The 27,030-nt window shown below is 38.0% G+C and overlaps 1 protein-coding gene across 3 annotated transcripts in view; it reads right to left on the reverse strand.

Moving 5' to 3' along the window:
* Cep83 (centrosomal protein 83) overlaps window positions 1-27,030 on the reverse strand; it is a 101,773-nt gene that overhangs the window by 70,914 nt on the left and 3,829 nt on the right. For 2 of the 3 annotated variants that reach the window (XM_075954508.1, XM_075954507.1), the window contains exons 2-3: window positions 3,491-3,752; window positions 2,900-3,050 (exon numbers count right to left, since the gene is read on the reverse strand). The exons of the other annotated variant lie outside the window; for it this stretch is intronic. In XM_075954508.1, coding sequence (XP_075810623.1) covers window positions 2,900-3,050; window positions 3,491-3,660 — 321 coding nt within the window. In that variant the 5' untranslated portion in view covers window positions 3,661-3,752. The remainder of the gene's footprint in view (window positions 1-2,899; window positions 3,051-3,490; window positions 3,753-27,030) is intronic. 3 annotated transcript variants of the gene reach the window in all.

Consider the following 27,030-nt stretch of genomic DNA (forward strand, 5'->3'; position numbering starts at 1 on the left):
TCCTCCTCTTGTGTATTTCTTTAGCTTATTTTAAGTGTATGTTTTTGTGTGTGTGTGTGTGTGTGTGTGTGTGTGTGTGTATGTAGTATGCATATGTGAGCGCTGGTGCCCATGGTGTGTACAGGTGGAGTTGCAGGCAGCTGTAAGCTGGACATGAGTGCTGGGCATCAAACTCATGTCCTCTACAAGAGTAGTAAATACAGTAGCAAGTCCATTTATATATTGTGATAGTTATCTGACTATACATATATATAAATATATGTATGATGTATGTATATGTATAAAAGCAGGTATGTTAGTAAAACACAAGCTTTCCTAGAAGAATTACATTTGTCAGCAAACATTTGCATCCTGTAATACCCAAGGTTTTTTGGTAAGTTATACCATCCAAAAGATACACAAATAAGATCACATAGCATTTCACTTCAACACAAGGAAGAAAATGTCTGACATATACTAATCTATAAATAATAATGTATTATTTTTAAAAGTTAGCTAGGGACTGGAGCGATGGCTCAGTGGTTGAAAGCTTTGACTACTCTTCCAGAGGACCTGGGTTTGATTTTCAGCACCCAAATCTCAGCTCACAAGCTTCTTCGACTCCAGTTTCAGGGGATCTGTCCTCGCTAAGGTTTCTATTCCTGTGATGAAAGACCATGAGCAAAAGCAAGTTGAGGAGAAAAGGGTTTATTTGGCTTACACTTCTATATCACGGCTGTTCATCATCAAAGAAAGTCAGGACAGGGTTGGTACCTAGAGGCTGGAACTGGTGCAGAGGTCATGAAGAGGTGCTGTTTACAGCCTGATTTCTTATACAAACCAGGACTACCAGTCCAGGGATGGCACCACCCACATCAGGCTAGGCCTTAATCACTAATTAAGGAAATGTAGGCTTGCCTACAGCCTGCTCCTCTGGAAGTGTTTTCTGACCTGAGGCTCCCTCTTCTCTCAAATGACGTCAGCTTGTGTCCAGTTGACATAAAATTATCCAGCACAGAATCCAACACCTTCTTTTGGTCTCCATGGGCACTAGACAAACGTGATACACAGACTTACATGCAGGCAAAGCACCCACATATTAAGATAAAAGTAATTTAAAATTTTTAAGTGAACCAGGTGGCTCGGCTTTGCTTATAATTCCAGACACAGAATAGGCCAAGAGAGGAAAATCTCACTCAGGAGCACTGCCAGCCAGCATGGGAAGGAGGCCCCATCCCAAAGCAAAAGTTGATTAGGGTTCTCTACTAGTAAAAGCACTGAAGCAGAAGACAGAAAGCCCTTTATAAAATCTGCTCTATTTTAGATGGTATCTTAGTTTTCTAGGTCATGAAAGAAAATTAAAACCTTGGGGGGGGGGACAAAACCAAAACACAGAAAAGTTTGTTTCAGAGTTTAGGGGGCTTGAAGTCTCAAATCAAGGTATTAGCAAGCAACGATCCCTTTGAAATCTACAATAATTGTTCCTTGCCTTTTCCTGAGCTCTGCTACTGTATTAAAATACAGATTCCTCCATCAGCACACAGCAGTCTCTATCACCCCCATGTGCCCTCTTGTGTCTCGTCTCTTTTCTTATAAAAATGTCTAAGACTGGTCTAAAGGCTCACCATATCTAAGACTGGTCTAAAGGCTCGCCGTATTCTAGTATGGCCTCATCAACAATAATGCCTGAGATAACTTTGTTTTCAGATGAGATCATATACTGAAGGATTAAGACTTCAACCTGCCTTTTTGAGGGATAAGATGAATTTGTAACAGATATAAAAGAAAACTAGACAACAACTTTGAAGATACTGATACTCTAGGCACATATGAGAAAGAATTCCAGCATTATATATTAGCAGAACAATAAACTTGCTTCATTATTTATTCCACTCATTCCTGACATTCATTCAACAAACATGAGTTTGCTAGGTCTAAGCGTTAGAGATACACTGCAAACAAGTTCCTGCCTTAAGTCAGAATAGAAATGCTATCATTTGAGTATCTACCATGTGCCAAGTACTTAATAAAATATATACCATCTCATTAGGTCTACAACAAACACATTAGGTACAAACTTTTACTATCTTTACCACATGAGAAAGATAAAGTACAGAAACTGTTACTTGATGAAGGTCATCACTGACCCTTTCCACTATAACGGTCCTTTTTCATAATGAATTCTGTCTTGCAATATGTGATGCCAACGCAGCCACTTCAGCCTTAAGCTTATTCTCATATATGCTTAGAACAAACAAATATATATTTAGACTTTACTCTCAAGGGACAGATTAAATGGACAGTATCTAAAGAGTATCTTAAATGCCTCAAGTTCAGCATTGCTTCCATTCAGAACTACATGGAGAAACCCTGTTTCAAATAACAAAACTGAAACAAAAAAATTTCTTCCATTCATATAAGCCTCTCAACTTTCATGAAAACAAATTACAATCCACTAACTCTATGAGTGCAGAATTTGTTGTACGTGTAGTAAAAATACTGCCAGTTGTTGCATATAATTGTGTTTTAGAAGATGATCTTTTGGCGGTATATGGCTAGATGGTATGCACGGTGAAAATACTCAAATTTTATGTTCAGAACCGAGGCTGCGATAAATCATGCAATGTAACACAAGTGAGTGTTGCCAGAAACACCTAAGATTCATTAGTGTTTGATTTTGAATCAACTTTTAGAAGTTACCAAAACTTTTCATGACCCCCACATTACTTATGCAATTTAAGATGAGGCTGGGGCCTACAGTTTAAGAAGTTAAATAGAATATATGAAAGACTGGATTATCTATCAACTGCAGATCAGCAAAGTAACCATTAGCAACATAGCAAGAAACATATTTACCGAAACTACTTATTTCCAATAACAACATGACTAATTTTATATAAATTAAAATATACTTTCTCACCTGCAGCTTCATTTTTTCCAAGTCTTTAATTTTCTCTACTAATTCCCCTCTTAACTCTTCAAGGAGCAGTTGGAATTTTTCCTGGTTAGTTTGCTTTTCATGTAACACACGCTTAAGTTCATTCTGTGATTTTACGTATTCTTCCTGCAACCTCATTTTTAAAAAAAGAATTCAATTTTAAATGCATATTTTATCTCATTTCACTGCTTTATATAAAGCAAACCAATACTACAGAAAAACAAGACAGATAAGACATTCCATTAAACATATATTTTATTTGTAAACTTTCATTTAATTATTAAGGTTGTAACTTCTGAAAGCAATTTTAAGAAAAAAACCCACTTATCAACCTAGATATATTTAATGTTTTATGTCTTGTTACTTTCAAATAATACTACATCCACAACTCAATATCATAGATCTGAACGAAGTAATCTATTTTCACTATATTGTGTTAATTATATACATTTCAAAATAACAAAAAATATACCGCATATTTCAGAGCAAACATTCAGCCAATACAACTCCAGTACCAATTTTTTAAGCATTTACTTCTTGCCCACACTTAATCTCTAGATTTAAGTAATTTACCTTTTGTGTTCAATTTTGAGAGCCTGATAATTATGCTTATGGTGTTCACATCGCACCCTTTCATCAATTAACATATTTTGGAACTCAGGCTCAGGATTCAGCCTACTGTCTCCACCAGGTGGAAATAAACTAGGAAACGTGTCCATATTTGTAAGGCAGCTGACAATCATGAAAAGAATAAGCTGTGGGTTTTGTGCTGCTTCAGTTTTCTTTTTCCAGCTTCCTTCTTGCTAAGGCAGAATCCCAGGAGACCGAATCATGCCTGCACAGGGAATGCACATAATTAATACTCAGCAACTTAAGCATCAGTTGGTTCTACATAACAGTTAGCAATTATTTATTTTCCTATCTTTTTATTTTTAAAGTTCAGTTTTTAGATTTCTACCTGTTAACAAATGCAAAAATAAAGTTGAACAATAGTTTATACTTTTCCTTTACTCCCGTGAGAAACTCTGCAACCATCAAGCTCACATCTTCAAACACCAGCCTATTAAATCAGAAGTATGACGTTTTCCAGTGTGAGTTAGCTTTGATTCACTATTAAGGTGTTTCTCAAAGTTACTGCAGGAAACCTTCAAGAGTGGGGGCTGGTATAAAATATATATTTCCAATAATTAGGGGGGAAATTATAAAGAAGTAGGTAAGTATCTGGAGAAAAATAGCAATCTTCACAAAGATGACCTCCAGTAATTCCATCTGTGAGCGGTGCTGCAGGTCTTCTGACACACTATAAGGTGCACGTGGGCGGCAGACTCAGATGAGAAATCAATTAGCACACAAATATTGAGCTTTTTCTATTGTGTTACTATGCTAAGAACAGGAAAGATCACTTCACCTATCCCCAAATATACTGATCCAGCTTTAATTACTATAGTAACTAAATGTTTATTGCATGTACAAGTTAAAAGTGATAGGAAAATGTTTTATTATAAGAAAATAAAATTGCCACGGTGGTGATACACACCTTTAATCCCAGCACTTGGGAGGCAGAGGCAGGTGGATCTCTGTGAGTTCAAAGCCAGCCTGGTCAACAAGAGCAAGTTCCAGGACAGGCTTCAAAAGTACTGAGAAACCCTGTTCCGAAAAACCACAAAAAAAGAAAGAAAAGAAGGTAGGAAGGTAGGAAGGTAGGGAGAGAGAGAGAGAGAGAGAGAGAGAGAGAGGGAGGGAGGGAGGGAGGGAGGGAGGGAGGGAGGGAGGGAGGGAGGGAGGGAAAAGAAAATCAATTCAATTCAAATAGTTCTGTCCCTTTTACATCATTAACCTTTCTCCAGACCACTATATACACATTTTTCCTTCCCTTAGAGGTCATCATGAACTACTTTCTATTACAATAACAGATCTTTTTGGCTTATGGAAACTGTTCACCAAATTACCCTCCATCTTGCTTGAAATACATACTCTCTGCTATATTACTGTCATGTCTACACATATATACATATGCAAACACACACACCTATAATCTGGAAGTGGACTGCCTAGGCTTCCCATTACATTATACTTTAAAGAAGCATGTGTAGGAAGAGTCCTTTCAGGCACTTTTCTCCCTTACTGTCCACTGCTCAATTGACCAAATAAATACCTAAAGAGATTCAACTTTCTGGATTTTCTGGGCAAACCTCCAAGAAGCTCATTCTGGCTTACATTTTACAGAGACCATCTTGACACTGCACACAGCTGCCACGCTGCCAGCCAGAGGAGGCAACCATCAACTTACAGCAGGTTCCTGATTTTCAGTGCATTTAAAAGGTTCACTCAAACAAGCAGAAAGCTGAACAATGTGAAAAAATTAAAAACTCTTCTTATATAACAGGAGATGAAGTCACAAGGTAAACCACACCTACAAAAGCGAAGAGGCCAGTAGGAAAATTCAAGACTAACAGACTTGACTTCAACACTAGAGAAGAAAATGACTAGTAGGAATGTTTCCAGGCAAGGACAGCATAACCAGAAGTATAAAAAAACACTGATGAAAGCTAGATGCAGGCAGCTCTCAGAGTTAAAAACTCCAGGAGGACCAGTTTTAGGCGGCCTCACACTTTTCTAGAGTTTTACTTCCTGGAACCAATCAGATTCTCGACATGAATAGGAGAGGAAAAAATCTTCTCATGACAAAGAAAAGGAGCACAAAAGCACTCTGAAATAAACAGGGGCATTCTAACTGTCTTAACAAAGGAAAATTTAACTTAGAGGCCAGTCTGCTGTGGTGCTAACAGAGCCTATGATCTCGCGGAAAAGCACTAGGATCTAGCACTCTCCTGCCGCTCCTCCCACAAAAGAGGAGTGCAAGGAGACTGGATGTCACTGGCCGTGTTTCTAGCACTAGAGTACAGAGATTATCATACAACCTATAGAACTCTTCCCTTCCCCATCCTTATAAAACTATGTAACAGAAGTAGCTTATAATAATGAAATAGAACTTTTATCATTGTAATATTTACTTATATAGAAGTAGTGCTTGTATATATATATATATATTTACACAGAAATATGCATTTCTGTACATGTATATATGCTCATATACTAAATGAATATTATACATCACTTCATTCAAGCACGCAACATAACATTCTTCTCAAGTTTAAACAAAACATTCATTAAGATACACATTCTAGCTGATCACAGTGGCTCACAGCTTTAACCCCAGCATTCAAGAGGCAAAAGCAGTAGGATCGATCTCTGTGAGTTCAAGACAAAACTGATCTATATAGTGACTTCTAAGACAACCAGGGCCACACAGTGAGACCCTGCCTCTAAATAAATAGTTAAATCATTTCAAAGAAAGCTTAGTAAAAGGAAGGTGGATGACTAAGAATACATGACTGAAACCATACATACCTGAGGAGCCTAAAATATTTCCTATCACTTAATTCTTTAGAATAAAAGTCTTCCAAATTATTCTCTAGTATGCCCATTAAAAATGTTACATGGAAAAATTTAAATAACCCCCAAAAAACCTTACCTAAAACAGGAATTTTCAACTTCAGCATTACTGCCATACAAAAGAATACAGTTCTTAGTTATTAGGAGGCTATCTTGTACAGATAGTATTTAACAACATTCTAGTCTCCATTCATTAGATGCCTGAAGTACTTCTCCCAGTTGAGAAAACCAAACATCTACACATATTGCTATACACTGTAGTCTACCCCTTCCACCCCAGAACCTTACCCCATTAAGAGTGCGTGGCCTAAGAAGAGAAGTAGGAAAACAGACATTGTAAACAAGAGATTTAAACAAACACCAGTGTTATCTTTTTGTACACTGTGAAGCTGTATCTTTGTCAAGGCACCTTCTGATTAATGAAAGAGCTGACTGGCCAACAGCTAGGCAGGAAGTGCTTAGGAGGAAAAGCTAACCTAAGTGGATGCTAGGAAGAAGGGCAGAGTCATGGGGAGATGCAGCAGATGCAGGGGAAGCAGGAGATAAACATGCCATGCAGAAAAAAGGTACTGCCATATGGTAGAACACAGATAAGAAATACGGGTTAACTTAAGTGGAAAGGGCTAGTTAGTAACAAGCCTAAGCCATTGGCTGAGCATTTATAATTAATAATAAGTCTCTGTGTGGTTATTTGGAAGTGGGCTGGCAGGACAGAGAAAGTCTGCCTACACATTAGTAATTGCACTAACATATACAGAATACATGTCTCAAAAACAAATTTAAAAGAAAAATCATAACCATATGTACCTTCATGAGAAGTTTTTATTTAAACATAGCAGCAAAGAAAAGTTAGAGGAAAAGAGAAAAAAATACCGTAAGCATTAATTGAAAGATAAATGGTAAATGTGCATTATCAGATAAAGTCAATTTTTAAGTCCCCACCAACAAACACACAAACAAAACAAAACTAGAAAAATGAAGGACATCCATAATGATAAAGGCTAAATTCACCAGGCACAGGTGGTTGTTTTAAATTTATATATTTATTATGGCTACTTAATACATATGCAGACTTGTCAGAGCTATAAGAAAAAACAAATTTATAATCACAGAGAGAAAATGTTACCACAATTCCTGGTGACTAATAGAACAAGCACGTTCTGTGGACTGTCTTCTGTTTGGAAGGGGAAATGGAGGAATGGTTACTGTATGCATATGTCTAATTTTATAATTTCAAAACTAGCAAATCCTTTTCTAAGGTAGTTGTGCCATTTTCCATTCAACCAACAACATATGAGAGCGAGTTCTGCTTCCTCACATTTTTGCCAACAGTTGGGGCTGCAAATCTAATTTTAGACATTTTAGGGAGTATAAAGTGATATCTCATTGTAGTTTTAATCTGCAGTTCCCTTAAGCACTTCTTTCCATATTTAATAGCCTATAATAGATCTTTTAAATCTGTGAAAGAATCTTTGTTTTAAGAACAATCAAAGTAAAAAGTAAATGGAAAAATGGGAGAGAGCTGAGTATATTTTAGGGGATAAAAGCCAAAATTTAAAATTTCTCAGTACACTAACCACTTACTAAGTACACATTCCCCCATTTGTAAATACTAACTGCATTTCTTAGAAAGCCTTTCCCATCACTCTACATCTGATCTTAAATTTATCTTAATTACATTGATTCTTACCCAATTTTCAAAACACTGCCAAAGCAGTAAAATGAATCAATGTTCCCAGCACACAGGAGGCTGAGGCAGAATCATCATCACCGAGTCCAGTTCAGAGATGAGCATAACAACATACTTACTGTCTCAAAAGAGAACCCAAAGCTCAACATCGCATTACATCCTCAATGAAGTACTAACTCTAGCAAACATAATTAACTTTCTGTATACCAGCTGTGGTGGGTTTGAAGAAAAATTACCCCCAACTGGAGTGGCACTATTAGGAGGTGTGGCCTTTTTGGAGGAAGTGTGTCGCTATGGGTGCGGGTTTTGAGGTCTCTTTTGCTCAAGCTTCCCTCAATGTGACTGTCAATTGACTTCCTGTTGTCTATAAGATGTAGCACTCTCGGATCCAGCACTACACCTGTCTGCATGTCACCATGCTCCCTGACATGATGATAATGACTGAATCCCTGAAATTGTAAGTGAGCCATCCCAATTAAATGTTTTCTCTATAATAACTGCATGGTCATGGTATCTCTTCACAGCAATAAAAACCCTAACTACAACAGAAGTTGGCACCAGGGACTAAGGTATTGCTGTGATAGACCTGACCACATGTTTGTTTGGAGGAATTTGGACTTTGGTACTTTGGGTTTGAAAAGCAGTGGAATGCTTTAAGCACTGCTTAATCAGGCACACTAGTTGGAGCATGGAAGACAGAGGTGCTAAGAGTTACTTAAACTGGAGAGGGGCTGGGCAGTGGTGGCACATGCCTTTAATCCACCGAAGGCTATGCAGATGTCCATGGTCTGTGCTGCTGCTGAGAGCTATGATAGTGTCTGTGGCCTTGCAACAGCAGAGGGTTGTGTTGATGTCCAAGGTCTGGACTTCCACAGTGACAGGTCTGTGGAGACAGGTCGATGGCACATGATGATGCTGGAGACCGTGTGGACATCCGTGATCCATGCTGTTAGCTGTTGCTGGAAACCATGTGGAAGTCCCTGATCCATGCCCCTGCTAAATGAAGAGCAAGGAAGCCACTTTTGTCAGGGTATTGATGACTACAGACTCACAGCTGAGAAAAGGGGACATGGAAGGCTTCTGTGACAACCCCTACCCTTACTCCACTCACCACAAAAAAATAACAGCCTAGACAGGAGGCCATCAAAGAGAACTCTTAAAAACTGTGATGGGGATGCGGAAAGTGTAGCTCCCCACAGTTGAGGGCTTCTAGCAGGGTGTAAGTGGGGAAGGACTCAGTTTTCCTTAAGGGGCTGGTCACCGGGATTTGACCTGGGAGGGGCACAAAAACAAGTTTCAAGAACCCATGTTATGTAGAACAAAGGTAACAAGACTTTTGTCTTACTTACTTGGCATTTTCTCACAAGCTTTCAGAAATTTCACACAGCTTCATTCATGTACTGTGTTCCAATACAGGACACTAAAATACCAACTTTCTATTTATTCCTACTGTTTTTTCTTTAACCAAAACTCAAAATCAGTACTATAATTGTAAATTGAAACTATGGTCAGATATCTTTAATTTCAACCAGTCAATACACGGCTAGGGACTCAGACACCTAACAAATTTTTAAAGTACAAAATTCAGAAGCTAGAGAGAATGTCCAGCAGTTAAGATCACAAACTACAAGTTGTTCTTACAGAAGACCAAATTCAGCTTCCAGCACCCACATGAAGGCTCACAATCTTCCCAAACTCCAGTTCCGGGGAACCCAATGCCCTCTTCTAGTTTCTGCAGGCACCACCCACACATAATTTACATATTTACATACAGGCAAGATTCATACACATACAATAAAATAGTATTTTTCAAGGAGTCTTCTAAGCTGAGCAGTGTGGCACATGTCTTTAATACCAGCAGCACTAGGGAGGCAGAGGCAGGTAGATCTCAGGGTTCAAGGTCAGCCTGGTCTATACAGCCAATTCCAGGACAGCCAGGGCTACACAGAGAAACCCTGTTTCAAAAGAAATCACAAGATTCTTTTAAAATAAGCATATAATTCAAGCCAAATAAAAGAAGCAGAGCATCTTAGTCGGCCTCTTATGACTGAGTACTTCGAGGACATCTCTGAAAGGCAGGTCTACTAACTTTGAACTTCCTTGTCCCTTCTTTACAACTACAACAATCACATAATCACACACCTCCTTGTGACCACTCTTCACTGAGCCCAGATCTACAGAACTACATATTGTCTCCTACACAGGCACTGAATTTTTTTAAGTAGTGAATAGTACCAGGTCTGCCCCAAAGTATGGCAATTCAAGACATTGGAAAAGCACAGCTGCTGATGCTTATGGAAAGCTTCCAAATACATTTCATTAAAAAGCACATGCTATTGCTATTTCTTTGAGCATTTCAAAACAATGCTTTAAATATTTCATGCCCCCACATGAATGTTGTTTACAAAAATAAAGAGTCTAGTGATAACCTTCATCAGGCATTTACTTCACTTATAATCAGAAATTAGAAATTTCTTCAAAATTCAAAGCCAACTCATTCTACAGGCTTCTGGGTAGCCATCCCATGATGTTTTGTATAGCAAATAAATGTCACATTTTGACACTCTGCCAGAACCTGAAGTGCAGCTGGGAGCAGACCCTTCACAGCCCTGGCAACATGCCAGGCACCATAATTGTCATTTAGAGAAAAACACGGAAGTCAGGCAAAGAGGAAAAGAAGATGTGTATTCTAGGGGTTAGCAATCAACCAAACACTGAATTACAATGTTATTCTTTTCTTACCATCATATTTTCTACTGCTGCACAACTTAACTCCGGTACAATTCTGGAGAGCAAGATATTGTAGCCAGCTTCAAATTCTTATTTGCAATAAATTACAAATTCAAAGATGACTCCTAACAAAATCAGACTTCAAATTCATTTCAAGGTTTCTCAGTATAGGCTTTGTGACGTGTAACACAAGGAATTATAAACAAGTAGTACCTTTGGTGTGTGTATTACAAAACTGTTCTGTTCATAGGCCCACTACATGGCTTAATATACAAAAGGTTATCCAGTGATCCAACGTACCCTGACATAAATTATTTAAGTAAATCCTGATGTAATTTTGTCTCTATGAACTATACAACATAATTTGAAAACTTTACAAGGAAAAAGATTTTTACTGCAACTAACATAAACATCATTTAGAATTGTCAGGAACCATTTTTTTTACCAGAAATAAGAAAGAGTCATCTTCAGAAAGGTTAATTTTAAAAAAATTTCATCATTTAAAAAAGATTAATCAAAACCACTATTTACTCAATAATAACTACACCACAGGTACTGACTAGTCTACTTACAATAAAGGTTTGAGGGACAGACCAAAATATGCAGACTATCAACTCAAGCCAGCTCCTTAGCAAGAAAGAGCTGCTCCACAGTCACAAAACTAGAGATTACTTTTTGTTTACTTATACATTTTTTTAGATTTATTTTACTCATATGACCACTTTCTCTGCATGTATGTCTGTGCACCACATGCATGCCTGCTGCCTGAAGAAGTGGTGAAGCTCCATGTGGGTGCTGGGAATTGAACCTGGGTCCTTCACTAGAACAAGTGCTCTTAACCAATAAGCCCAGCCCAAATTACCTTTAAGTGCCTATTTTATGCCAGGTATTTTGCTGGGTAAAGATAAAATTAGGAGAACACCTTTGTCCTCAAAGAATTAATAATGGTCATTGAAACAAACGCATTAGCCACAGTTCAGTTGTTAAATGTTCCCAAAAGGAGTCTATGTTAAAGGACTTTCAAGGATAGCACTATTAAGAGGTGCACTGTCCCATGCCATATGGCTAAAATATCAAAGACTGACTACTGCTCCTACATACTGTTATGGAAGTCCTTAGATCATCAGGGGCACAGCCATCCCTAAGGAGGATTATTAGACTCCAGATCCTTCTCTCTCTGGCTTCTTAGACATGATGTTTGCTGTATCACCCACTCTCCATCACTGCCATGGGACAAAACCCAAGGAGATCTGCGCAGCTATATAGCCTAGAAATTCCAAACTACAACTCAATTATCTTAGGTATATTTTTTAACCAAGATAGGAAGCTAAAGAATATACATGTCTCAGTTATGTTTTTATTGCCGTAACAAGACCTCCATGACAAGGCAACTTGAGGAAAAGTTTCATAAGGTGAGATCATGACAATCACAGTGCGGAGTAGGGCAGCAAGCAGGCAGGCACAGAGCTGGAACACATGAGCTTACATCCTTATCCATACGTAGAAGGCAGAGAGCGTTAAATATGAATGGTAAGGGCTTTAGAAACTTCAAAGCCCCAGCCCCGATGACACGTCTTTTCCAACAAGGCCAAGCCCCCTACCCTTCCCAGTTACAGGTATTTAAACATATGAGCCTCTGCGGGTCATTCTCATTCAAACAGTAACAACACATTACCAGTGCCAACTAACCAAGAAGAGTAAATATACCATCAAATCATTTTTGAGCTGTTAAAACGTCTTTAGCATTTGCATACGTTGCCTTTTCGAAACATTATTCAGAAAGCCTAAAAATAATAAACATATTTATAGGTAGTATGTGGGCACAGAAGACAGTCATCGTTATCAGAGAGGTAGCCAGAGAGACCTCCCAAAGATAATTCTAAACTAAAACCAAGGAAAAGATGCAAAACGCCAAGTATAAAACACAGAAATGAAGGAGAAGAACACCATTACAGCAGGACAGAGAGCAGAACCTTAAGGGTTATGTGCAGAGGTGCCAGGCTCTCTGGTAGAAACAGACTAAGAAGTCAGAAGGAAAAGAGAAAAAGAGCACAGATCCATAGGAAAACAATAAGAGCCTGAACTGTGATAATGGCAGCAAGCAGTTGAGAAAATAGCCTTGAGTAAGGAGACAGAAGAAAAGGAACTTGCAGAAATTGGTATCCTTTTCTTCAAAAATAATTTTAAAATTCATTTTAATGTCAAGAGATGGCGTAGTCAATAAAGAGCTTGCCACACAAGCCTGAGAACCTGAGTTCAGAAGGCCGTCCCCCATATAAAAAGCTAGGAGGGATAGCACGTTCCTTCTGGTTCCTGGGGCTTGCTGGTCAGCTAGCCTGGTCAATCAATGAGCTCCAAGTTCACTGAGAATCTGCTTCAAAACATAAGGTGGGAGATGCCTGATGTCAATCTCTAGCCTCCACATAAATGTATACAAACATATGCATAAGCATACTATATGTGTGTGCACACATGTACCACTCAACACACACACACACAAATAAAAAGTATTAAAAAAAGAATGAATTAAAAAAATCAAGCACAGCATCTTTTGCAAAAGCATTTTGGTTAACTGTGAATACCACTACAGTAAAATACTCAGAATCCACCTTTCTTCCAAAGGATAAGGAGGGGTCTAAACTCTAAAGCTGTCAGGAACAAAGACTTGAAAATATGGATTTTGTTCCTTAAATGTCCACCTGCTGCTGTTCCTTCTTATTCTTTCCTTCAAACAAACCATCTCTATAGCAACACACTCTTCAGAAATTTGTGGGTGGAAAGCATATGTTTGTGTAAAAATAAAACCCAAGAACAAGAATTACTTTATTTTTCTTTATATTAAAAATATATAGAAATCTAAAAATTAATAAAGTCATGAAACAAAAAAATTTAAAACAAAGAAATTTAATTGTACAATTGAGGTTACACATCTTTACAAGGAAATTCTTTTTATTGGTTACAATGACACCTTGTGGTAAAATTTTTCAGATTACACAAACTTTACAGCAGAAATGCAAGAAGGATGCTTCGGAGAACAAGCAATACCAAAACCACAGCACTGAAGCGGTTTGGATATATACAATAATCCATTTGGAAACTTACAGGCAAACTTTCAAAAGAAATCTTAATATAAGATTAACATAAGTACTTTATAACACTATAAGCACAAATACTGCACTATTCCCTTCACTTAGCAAAATTATCAGCAGAAATAAAATTTTTACATGATACAAAACGAAATCACTTTTGTAATCCAGGGCAAAATCTCTCACATTAGTGATTCCTTACATGAAAATAGTAACATATGACATAAACTATAAAAATAAAATATTATTACTCCTTTCTTGCCAATTAAAAGCATTATGCCTTTAAAATACGAAAACATTCCAATCTTGATTGAACTAATAATTAGGACGGTAATTTATAATGACCTGTCATCAAATATTTACTGTTTTAAAATACACTAAGGGACTGGACATGGTGGTATACAGCTTTAATCACAACACTCCAGAGACAGATCTTTGTGACTTCAAAGCCAGCATGTGCACAGTGAGACCTTGTCTCAAAAAAACAAAAAACAAAAAAATGCTAAGTAGTAGGAAGCACAAAATTAATTTTTTATGCACACAGCTACATGATACGAATCCGCTCCCATCTCTCTGACCCATCTCATTCTCTCTTCTCACTCACCATGACAAGGGTCTGGCCCACAGGACCATCCCCCTAAGAAAAGTATGACTGCCCCTCACAGCTCATTTACTGTTTCTCTTTGAGTCACGGGTACACACCCAAGTTCCCAATCTCTCTTTTAGTACATACCTCCAGCTCAAATCATACAGCCTATCTACAATGGAAGAAGCTCAATGATGGAACTCAGGAACTCACTGCGCCAAAATATTATACTTTGACAACATAAAATAGCAGAAGCAAGGAAATGTTCACCATCCTTAGCCATCAGAGAAATGCAAATCAAAACAACTCTGAGATTTCATCTTATACCTGTCAGAGTGGCCAAGATCAAAAACACTGATGACAGCTTGTGCTGGAGAGGATGTGGAATAATGGTAACACTCCTCCACTGCTGATGGAGTGCAAACTTGTACAGTCGCTTTAGAAATCAGTATGGCGATTTCTCAGAAAATTAGGAAACAGTCTACCTCAAGACCCAGCAATACCACTTTTGGATATATACCCAAAGAAAGCTCATTTATACCACAAGGGCATGTGCTCAACTATGTTCATAGCAGTATTATTTGTCATAGCCAGAACCTGGAAACAACCTAGATGCTCCTCAACCAAAGCATAGATAAAGAAAATGTGGTACATTTACACAATGGAGCACTACTCAGCAGTAAAAAAAAAAAAACCACTTAATCTTGAATTTTACAAACAAATGGATAGATCTAGAAAAAAACTTGAGTGAGGTAACCCAGATCCAGAAAAATATAATATGTATTCACTCATAAGTGGCTTTTAGACATAAAGCAAAGAAAAACCAGTCTACAGTTCACAAACCCAGAAAACCTAGACAACAAAGAGGACTCTAAGACATACATGTATCTAAACAGGAAGGAGAAGAAGACAAGATCTCCTGAGTATATTGGGAGCGTGGGAATCATGGGAAAGGGTAGAAGGAGAGATGGGAGGAAGGGAGGGGAGCAGAGAAAAATGTACAGGGCAATAAAACAACAAGCAATAAATGGGGAATAAAGGATTGTAACCCCCTCTCCACACTGTTTCCCCTACATATTTTCCTGGACTGTGGTTTGAATGAGAAATGCTCCTGTGAGCGTGGGTATTCCAACTGCTGCTTCACAGTGGGTGCTGTTTGGAAAAGTTTAGGTGGTTCAGTTCCACTGGAGGAAGGGTATCACTGGGGCAGGTTTTGAAGGGCTTAGAGTCTTGCCCTAAATCCAGTTTATTCTCTCTGATTCCCTCTCAGCATCCCGCTGCTGCCACCATGCCCATCACTTACTGCCAGAACTATCCCTTACTATCCTTTGATTCTTTTCCCTCTTATCTCTCTACAACTATAAGCCAAATAAATTCTTCCATAGTAGCTTTTGGTCACTATGTTTTATCACAGCAAGAGAAAATTAACTAAATTAACAATATCTGACCTTCCTGTAAGTAGGACATAAGACCCTCATCCACAGGGATGAGGAAAGAATAAGCACAAAGCCCTCAAGAAGAACCTGGGCTATCAAATCTTGCTAGATCTCTCCCAGTTTACTGCCATGACCTTGTTGTCTTTCAACCACACTTCTGCATGACTACATAAATACATATGTTTCCCTGTTTCATTTTGCTCTTCATTTCTGATGGTTCCATGTCACATAAAAGGTATTGGGGCTATAGCTCAGTGTACAGTTCCTGCCTGCCATGTACGAGGCTCTAGGTTCAATCCCTAAAATTTTAAGGGGGGAAAGGGAGTAAATTTGTATTCTCTTTTTTTGTTTTTGTTTTTTTTTTCCAAGACAGGGTTTCTCTGTGGTTTTGGAGCCTGTCCTGGAACTAGCTCTTGTAGACCAGGCTGGCCTCGAACTCACAGAGATCCGCCTGCCTCTGCCTCCCGAGTGCTGGGATTAAAGGTGTGCGCCACCACCGCCCGGCTAAATTTGTATTCTCTTGATTTGCTATGGTCACTTTTAGTATGGGAAGGTCTCAGTCTTGAACCTAGAATGGAAAAACTTGCTCCCCAAATCTATACTCACTAACTTCAAGTTTTCTAGCTGTTTCCTTTTAAAATTTGGTTAGTGTTACCTTCTCCTAATTTCATAATACATAACATCTTCAACTTCTATTTGCTACAAAGTATCAATACTACTGATTCGCTATCATCTGTTAACTTTTTAAAAATATCTATTTAATTATTAAGTATGGGTGTGTACGTGCTACAGCCACAATTCAGTTCCTGCCTTCCACTTTGTGGCTAGGTCTCTCATTTCTGCTTTGCACTGGTACTGTAGGCTATCGTCTCTAAATTTCTGGGCAGCTCTCATTTCCATCTTTCATCTCCCGTAGGACTGCTGGAATTACAGATGCATACCACATCCATGTTTTCATGTGGGTTCCAGGTTATCAGGCTTGCCTAACACTTTCACCTGCTGAGCCATCTTGACAGCCTCATCTGTTGATCTGAATCATTCTTTTCCATTTCTAGAGCCATTGTGCTGCGTGCCCCACTGCCAAACTCAAGTACTTTATACTCTTTGCAAATTCTTAAAAATATTTTTTCATTACACTTATTGCATGTAAATATGTGGATATTTACAACAGCATGCATGTAAATGGGCAAATTAAAGAAGCAGGTTCTCTCTTTCCACTGTGTGGGTCATGGAGATCAGGCCTGGCTAGCAGAGGGCATTTTTACCTGCAGACCTACCTCACCAGCCACACACTTAGCAAATTTTAACAGAAGCCTCCTAGACAACACACCAGAGTTTATTCTTTGCTCTTTCCTTAACGACCTTTTCTTCTTCACCTACCGCTTTCACCACTAACTCCTAATACAACCCTTCCTGGTCTTTATTCAAATATAAATTTCTAAAGCAATTTCACATAATGCACTAAATACATCCCTATATAATAGAAACATTTCTTTTTTCATCCCTACATAGCCCCTTAGCACGCTGTCAGCTGGGTTTAATTTACAGTCTCTCATACACATACATGTTGCTTCTTCTCTTTCAGAATTTTGGTTATGTAGTTAGGACAAAATGCAATCTTTTCTTTATATGCTCATGTGTGCGCATGGGTACACATGCAGGCCAGAAGTCAATGTCATATGTCTTCCTCCTTCCTTCCCCCCCCCCAACAGTTTCTCATTGAGTCCGGAGCTCAGGAAGCCTTAGGGACCCTCCTGTTTCTGCCTTTCCAGTGTTGGAATTACAGGTGCACAAACCACACCTGGTTTCTTGCACGGTGTCAGGGATCTAAACTCATGGTCACATGTTTGTAAGGCAAATACTTTAACAACTAAGCTATTTCCTCACCCCAAATATTCTTTCAATTTTTCAATTGGCCCACAGACCAAAATCAGTCAAGTCAATCCTAAATACTAGGATCTGAAGAAACAATATTGAGAGTCTGCATCAGTCTGAGGTAAAATAGCTGTTGCTGTGTGTGGCAGGAGTCTGGCTATGTATTTTCCTCAAGACATTGTTATCCTGCACTCTGTCCTCCTTGTACTTTCCCCCTCTAGACACTGTGTAATAGCTCTTTCCAAAGAAAGTTTTAATTTTTCAAAGAAATTCTATAAAAACCCTACTTTATTGGTTGTCTCTTATAATGTACAATATATTGATAAGTTTTCATGTGCTGTTGAAACTTGTTCAAAGTAAATTCTAAAAGAAGGCCCCTCCTGTCCCAGACTCTAGCATGTCTATTTCAATTATTCATGGAATGTTCTCCAAAAGCTGGTTCCCTAATTCTTTGACAGAGAGGGAAGAGAAGAGCAAAATAGGCCAAGAGTAAAAACATTGTGCCTTTGAAAACAGCTACAAGGTAAACTGGATGCCCCAACATTGTCTCTAGGGGGAGGCTTCGACCCGGATGTAAAATAAATAGATGAATAAAAAAATAAAATAATACATTTAAAAACTGTCTTTAAAAATAGCTTCTCAAGGAATGACCGATGTTAACCTCTGGTTTCCCCACATACCCACATGTGTCCCAAACACACAGACCCTATACTGACCATATTATCCTGCCAGTACATTTATAGATAGTCACACTAAAGAAATGAAACACACAGACCCTATACTTCCCATATTATCCTGCCAGTACATTTATAGATAGTCACACTAAAGAAATGAAAGCGTGTGTCCCTACAAAAATTTTACACAACTATTTATAACAACTCTGAGACTTAAACACAAATCCATCAAAGATGAATAGAGAAACAAATTGTGGTATTATTTACATAATAGAATATCACTCAGGAATAGTAAGGAATGTATAAATGTCAAAATAATTATGCTCTAAAATCACATTCTGATAAATATAGGATAAATATCATTGTATTTATATAAAAATCCAAGGAACATGTAACGATAACAAAGAAAAAAATCATGATTTCAAGAAGGAGCAAGGAGCATGCAGGTACACAGGAGGGACTGGAAGGGGAAAAGAGAAGGGCAAAGATGATGTAACTATATTTTAATTTTTAAAAACTTACAAAAGAAACAAATCCAAGAAACACAGTTGATACTTGAGAAAAATCAAGAAACTAACTTGAGTATATTTGAAGCGACTAATAAATATCTAATATTATACAAAGAATTATGAGTAATATAAAAAGCACAAAATACATATTATCCTCCAGAGAAGAAAACAGTTTCAATCATAAGCCATACAGTTTTCCTACTTCTAACATAATGGAATAAAGCTACAAATCCTTTTCACAAAAAGAGCCAAAACCCAGTCATTTCAGTGCTCTGAAACCCAACCAAAGGCTTAAACAGTCTGATTATTCAATCATGAAAACAACGGGTATGGATAACAATAACCTGAGTCCATGGTATCCCTACTATTGGTTGTTCCCATCTCCTCACACTGACGGGTGAGAGAAGGAATTCAACAGACTTTAACAGTGAAAACAACCTCAGCATCATTTGAAGGTGATCTGTTTTCTGGTGCATTATCAGCTGTCAAGTGGAGATCTCTGCGACAAGCAGAGAGCAACAATAGTTCCCAAACCTCAGATTAGTGGTTTTTTTAGGACAAGCAAAGAACCAACTGGGTTAAGAAATTAAGAGAACCATAGGGACTTAGGAATTGTCCACTAGCCTAGACACAACAGAAACTGCAAACAGGTAGACCAAATACCCAAGCAGACACAGGTCACTCACATATCTAAAAGAGCTGGTACACAGAAAGACAATCAAGACCAGTAAAATGTAAAGCCAGGACAGACTTGAAAATAGCCTGCATTTAAATTCACCCTTACCATGCACAGGTTCATGCATGGGTCAGTTTGAACACATCATGCTGATTCTTGTTTGAATAAAAAGCTATATAGATACAAGAAACTAAGCTTAAAAATCAATAGGACTAGGTTCAATGGTATAGAGTGTCATTTCATATAAAGACATAAAACTACACAAAGGAATGACTATAATATTGTACTATTGGGCTTATACTATGCATAACTGTAATAAATCTGTGTGATAACAATAGTATCAAAAAGGGAAAGGAAAAAGAGCTATATTGGAGGGAAGTTCTGTACTTTAATAGAATTTATAGTGTTATTCTGGAAGAGACTGCTATAAATTAAAATGCATTATTTTAACTTCTAGAAAAGCCATTATAAAATACAGTAAAAAAAAACCAGAATTTGAAAGATACACTAATAAATATTTTAAAGTTATGTGATGTTTTTCTATCCACTTAGTGGTTGCACATGAATCTACAAATATTTTAATTATCGTCTGCAACTCCAAAGACCGGTACTCCTGTGGTCACTCAGGCAGGACTTCTGGTCCCTCAGCAGAGCCAAGGCCGCAACATGTAGGTCTAAATTAAGTCTCTATCATTCTATTTATCGATAAGACTCAGGAGCCAAAGGCTGGGGTGAAAACCTGCTAGCTCAGAGAAGCTGACTAGCAACAAGCAGATCTTGCTTTGTGGCTGGAAACACCACAAGAGACATGTCTCTTCCCTCATTCCAGAACCAAAAGGAAGCTCAAACACCCATCTCACCCTTTCCTTCCTGAGTGTCTTCTCTATCCGAATTGCTGGCTTCTCTATGGCTAATTCTGTCCAGCTAGAAGATAGTTCCACCCCCTGATTCAAGATAAACTTCATCGACATCTGGAATATCACGGTGAGATCAAAATATCCCACAATAGTTACTGAAAGAAAAATTTATTAAAATTTATTAAAAAATAAGATAATTAGAAAACTTGGGAAAATGGCATAAACCCACAATATCAACAACTGTACTAAACACTAATGAACTAATTAACTCCATCCTAAGAACAGAGAATGCTAAGCTGGTTCAGTTTTTCTACAACTACATGTTCCTTACAAAACATTTCTTTGATTCAAAGACATGAGCGGATTAAAAGAAATGGGACAAAAAAAATTTAAGTCCTACAAATAGCAATCATAAGAAAGCTATAATAGCTATAGAGGACAAAACAAAATTTAAGACAATGAATATTACTAATACTAATTATATCCTATATTAATCATATTTAACAAAGACAAAAGGACCGGTACACCAATGTGACAAGTGTTTATGTGTCTAACAGAACTCGGACATATAAGAAGGGGGAGACAATTAACTAGAGAAGACTGCAAATGAACGACAAGGCAAAGCAAAAAGTACGTAAGAGTATAGAGGAGTTGACTGACCTTATTAATCACCATGATTATAAGTGACACACATTCCACCCGAAGACTACAAAACATGCAAATAATTATTTAAGACTAGATCTCACTACTTAATACAGGATAGCTTAGAACTCATTATATACCTCAGGGTAGTCTTCTAGAACCCATTACACAGTCCAGCATAGTCTTCTAGAATTCATTATATAGCCCAGGGTGGTCTTCTATTCGAGATCCCCTGGTCTCAGTTTCCTAAGTGCTGGGACTACTGGTGTGTGTTACCATACTCAGTTCAATATACATCCTTAGTGAACTCACAGGAACATTCTCCAGGATGTTCCATATACTGAGTCATAAAACAAGCTTAAGATAGAGAACAGTCTGGGGTTGAGGAGATAGCTCAACCAGTAAAGTGCTTGCCATGAAACCATGAAGACCTGAGATCAGATCCTCAGCACCCACAGAAAAAGTCAGACACAATGATGAACACCCGTAATCCAAAGTGGAGAAGGAGGATCCCTGGAACTTGTCAGATGGCCAGTCTAGCCAAATTAGTAAACTCCATGATCAGTAAAAGACCCTACCTCAGAAAATATGATAGTTACTAGGGGATATCAGATATCAACCTCTGCCCTCCACACAGACATGCACATACACAAATTATAGATTAAAACAACTTAAACTAGGAACAAGAAAGGAACTTCTTCAATCTGATGAAGGACTTACATCACACTTGATAGTGAAAATGTGCATGCTTTCACCTTAAGAACACAAACAACGGGGCTGGAGAGAGAGCTCACGGGTTGAGAGCACTGGCTGTTTTTCCAGAGGACCTGGGTTCAATTCCCAGCGCTCTCATGGCAGCTCAAAACTGTAACTCCAGTTCCAGGGAACCTTGACTCTTTCACACAGACATAAACGCAGGCAAAACACCAATGCACATCAACACAAATCTTTAAAGAAAGAAAGAAAGAACACAACGCACTTTCAACATTTCTATGCAATCTCTTACTGAAGAATCTATACCATGAGTTTAGGTAAGTACAAATAAATAAATAACAGACTGGAAAGAAAGGCCTAATTCTTTTATTCAAAGACACGGTTATCTATATGGAAACAATATACGAGTTGACTATATTTTTAAATACTAGCTATGAATGATGTGAATATCAAATTAAGAAAACTCCTTTCACAAGAGCATCAACAATTACAAATTTCTTTAGGAAAAATATATAATGGGTTGGGTATAGTGCTGCATGTCTTTAATCCCAAATATTCAGGAGGCAGGCAGAAGCAGGTGGATCTCTCTGAGTTCAAGGCCAACACGTCTATGGCAGTGATTCTCAACCTTCTAATGCTGCGACCCTTTAATATAATTCCTTATGTTGTGGTGACCCCCAACCATAAAATTATATTTGTTGCTCCTTCATAACTATAATTTTGCTACTGATATAGATCATAATGTAAATATCTGATATTTCCAATGGTCTTGAACAACCAGGAAAAGGGTTGAGAACCACTGGTCGATGGAGTGTTCTAGGACAGCCAGGGCTGTCTGAGAGAGAGACTATCTCAAAACAGAAAAAGGGTGGAAGGAAGGGGAAACCATAACAAACACGGGAGGTATTTACACTAAAATTTAAAAAAATGCTAAGAGAAACCAAAACTCTAATTACTCATGCACACAGTATATGTTGATAGATTAAAAAATTCAATTTTCTTAAATTAGTAATTTTACCCTCAAATCCTTTCAAATCTCAGACATTTTTTCTAACAAACCTGCAGAGTGAGCTCTAAATTTTCTGTATTAATGGGGAGAAGATGAAATACCCTAGGTAGTGTGGTATTAGAGTAAGAATTTAACACACATTTATAACAGAAAGTATGAACAGAATTCAAAGCTTAAATATCTACATTGCTGTTTATCCAAATGAGATTTTACAAAGATGTCCAAACAACTTAAAGAAAAAGAACAGTCTCTGAACAAACGATGCTAAAAAAAAATCACATTAAGTCAGATTGAGAAAAGAAGCCTCAAGTATTTTAATATAGATCCCAGATGTAAATGAAAAATAAAAGAAAGCCCACACAGGAAAAAAACCACTATATAATAACAAGGAATAGTACACATGAACATACAGAAATCAACAGACTTCATTAAGAACTTTTGCACTTCAAAACACATTAGAGAAAACATGAAATCGTGCCACAAAAATCATCTCTAATTTCTTAATGTCCAAGACACACAAAAAATTTTTACAATATATAGTATTTTTGTATATATTTAGTAATACATAATTTTTCAAAAGGGACACTCAACATATTCATTATAGAAAGTGTATAGAAATGTAGAATATCATCCATGTAGAAAAGGTAGGAATTCTGATCAATTTTTATTAAATTTATATATTTTATTATATGCAAGATGCATGTATGTATCTAGCATGTGCATGCTTAGTGTCCTGGAGGTCAGAAGAGGGCATCAGACCCCTGGACTGGAGTAATGGATGGTTGTGCACACCGTGTGGGTGCTGGGAATCAAACCAGGTCCTCTACAAGAGCAGCACGTGCTCTTAGCTACTGAGTCACCTCCCTGACCCGACCACTCTCAAAAGATGAAGATTAGAAGTATGCAAAGGGAGAAAAGAGAAGGGTACGTATCTCATAAGAATACATTAGGACGGATGAAATACAGTATAGCATTAATGTGCACTATGACTGAGTTAGGCATTACAACTTGCCTTCCTTGATACCAAACAACTGTTCAGGAAAGTATCATTGCCCACATAAAAACAGTAATGATAAAAAAAAAAAGTAACCGATCTGAAAAGCTAAGTAGCTGGTAAAATTTACATAGCGAAGATTTTAGTCTTTGACTTCAGAATTCAGGCTCCGAACTCATCTCTGTTTTACCGCTAACTTGTAGGTAGAGTTTTCCCTGTCCAGGAGCCACTTCCAAATTAACACACTGAGGCTTATATTAATTACAGACGTTCAGTCAGTAACTCAAGCTTGTTACTAGTTAACTCTTACATTTAAATTAACCCTTATTTCTTATCTATGCTTTGCCATGTGTCTTGGTACCTTTTCTCAGTACGGCATGCCCATCTTGCTTCTCTGTGTCTTCTGGTGACTTCTCTGACTCTTGGCCTTCTTCCCCATCCCATCATTCTCAGTTCAGCTTTCCCATCTAACTTTATTCTGTTCAGCTATTGGCCAGTCAGCTTCTTTATTAAACCAAATATAGCAACATATATTCACAGTGTACAGATGGATTATTCCACAGCACAAACCAAAGGTTTAATTGTCTTCATTAGCAAGTTCAGATCTCTACAGAAGACAACTTTCCAGAGACAGGTTTACAGATAGTACTACAGTGTCAACATTTCTTGAGTAACAATTTCATCAGTAAATACACATACTATACACACTTTGACTTCCCAGACCTTAGTCTCCATCTACACACTGCATGCAGCTGTTTAGCCTTCTCTGATTCCACACATTTCCCTATCAGTTATATCCAGAATCTTTACTACCACTATTGCTAATGACTCCTATTTCTGTCTCGCCCAGAAGCTTTTCCTCCATCCTACTCCCTGACTCAATGCCCTCCAGTCTAAACTGACTATGGCTATATTTACCCTCAAACCATACTTACTGAAATTAGTGTGTTTGACTTTTAGATCTAGGTCAGATCTCTTTCTTATATGCTCCAAAATATATTCACATTTATTCTTATGACATTTATTGCATTAAACCACAAGTTACCTAATTTCCCCAGCAGACAATGTGATGTTTAAGATTGCAGACAGTAAGGTATATTAAGACAGCCCAGTCTTATTCTCCAATGTCTAGAACAGTGATGGTATGAGAGCCAATGTTTTAAGTTTTAATCACTGTGCCTAAGAGATTCATGAAACAAAAAATGCCTCAAACCTGTAAGCCTCTTGCCCAAGGACACATAGTTCCTAAAGTGCTGGAGGCTACTGTTTATAGAAGATAACAAGTTACCTGTTCTCACTCCCCTAAACAAGTTTGCTTGACCCAACTATGTACAATGTGCTTGAGCTGTACCTAGGCAGGAGGTGTGTTGGGAGGAAATACATCAGGATGTACATACATTTACTTGCCTCTGATTGACTGTATTGAAGGAGGTTTGGAGGCAGGAAATACATCGGATTTATTCTTGCCCCTTACACATTCACTCAGGCTGGTCTCCTGAACCTCTGCTTCTCCTCTCACACCATCACAGAGCTAAGAAATCATGCTTACTTGTTAAGGTTGCCATGTACCTCCAGAAGTCACAAGAAAAACACATTCCAACTCCACTCCAGTTTTAGCTAGTAATACATCCTAGCTGTAAAGAAGGCTGATATTAATAATTACTTAATAGTTTTTCTACAGATTTTTGATTGATCCAGTCTCTTCAGATATCCTTTATATACACTATTATTCAAAACATTTATACTGCATCTCTGTGAAATATCATACAAGAAGTTATGTCAGCACCCTGAAAAATATACTCAATGTCACATACTTTTTGCTCTCTAATGCTGTACCTGCTTTAAAATAAAATATGATGTAGATGAGAAAGATAAAGGCGAACACTAGAGATAGGACTGCACCCTAGAAATCCCTATAGCTTTCAGTGGTTGCTATGTTTTAGTGCATGCATGTTACTGGGCAACGGCTTAGAAGCTAGGCTGGCAAGGTCACTTAAAACGTAAGCCAACATTTACAAAAATATTCCAGTACCCAACTTCATCCCTTTATACCTTCACCTATAGCCACTCTTAGCTATAATATCAGGTATGGATTTAGGACAAGCTTATTAAAATTACCTAAAATTTTAAAGACATATTTTGACAATGACAAGCATTTTCCAAAAAGGAAAGATCAGATTTTAGGTTCCTCCTAGTCCTAAATTTTAATTATTTAAACTACTTTAAAATCATAACATACAGAATGTTTGGTCAAAAGTGAGACCCCAGCTTCTGGCATTCATCCTTAGAGCACCAATGGAGCAGGAATGGGGCAGGAAGCTCCATTTCAAGCCCCCTCCCCTGGGAGGCGCCTTAGTCCAGACTCCACCTCGAGAAAAGCCCACCAAGCAGTGACCCCTCCCCAGGGAGGGTCAGGACCATTCCCACAGGCTGTTTAGGATACCGCCCAGATAAAGAACACCTGGTCTCCCCTGCTCTCTTCCCCTTGCCATGCTTTCTGGAGCCACCAGGGAGCACTGCAATTAAACATGGTATCTTTTATTTGGTCTGATTTGGTCTGCATGGAATTATTTGCATGGGCAGAGAGGCTGGTCTTAAGAATATTCCTAACACAGAAGGCAATAACTGACCATTTTCTAGTGCCCATGACTTTTCTTCTCCTAGAATATTGTTCAAGCACAAAAGAAATAGTACTAGACTTGATCTTTCCACTATCCAGAAAGGGTCATCCTGACATAAAATAGACATTCAATGAACTTCAAAGGATTGCTAATTTCTGAGAAGCAGATTAAAATACTGACATAGTTTCATCAAGTAAATGTTTACTGAGGAAAAAGTAGGATGGAAAGGAGTGGAATGAGATGGAGACACAACAGGAGCATGCAAGAGGAAGAAAGGAAAGAGACTGAGGGTTCACATTTTAAAACTAAGGTTCTTCTAAGGAAGAACCAGGAAACTGACCCTATTCACCAAGCACACGTGAGTGGAGCCAGAATTCTTGAGGGAGTTCTTAGTGATGCTAATGTCATGGGAAATTCTCAAATATTCATTCACACTTTCTAGGAATAAAACCTTGGCTTTGATTCCAGTGACCCCGTTCTTTAATCTCCAATCTTATGGTTTACAGCTGCCCTTCCTACATTTTTCAAACATATCCTGACTTACAGGAAGGATCGGGG

Source organism: Microtus pennsylvanicus, chromosome 20, assembly GCF_037038515.1.
Source record: "Microtus pennsylvanicus isolate mMicPen1 chromosome 20, mMicPen1.hap1, whole genome shotgun sequence".
Taxonomy (NCBI): Eukaryota; Metazoa; Chordata; class Mammalia; order Rodentia; family Cricetidae; genus Microtus; species Microtus pennsylvanicus.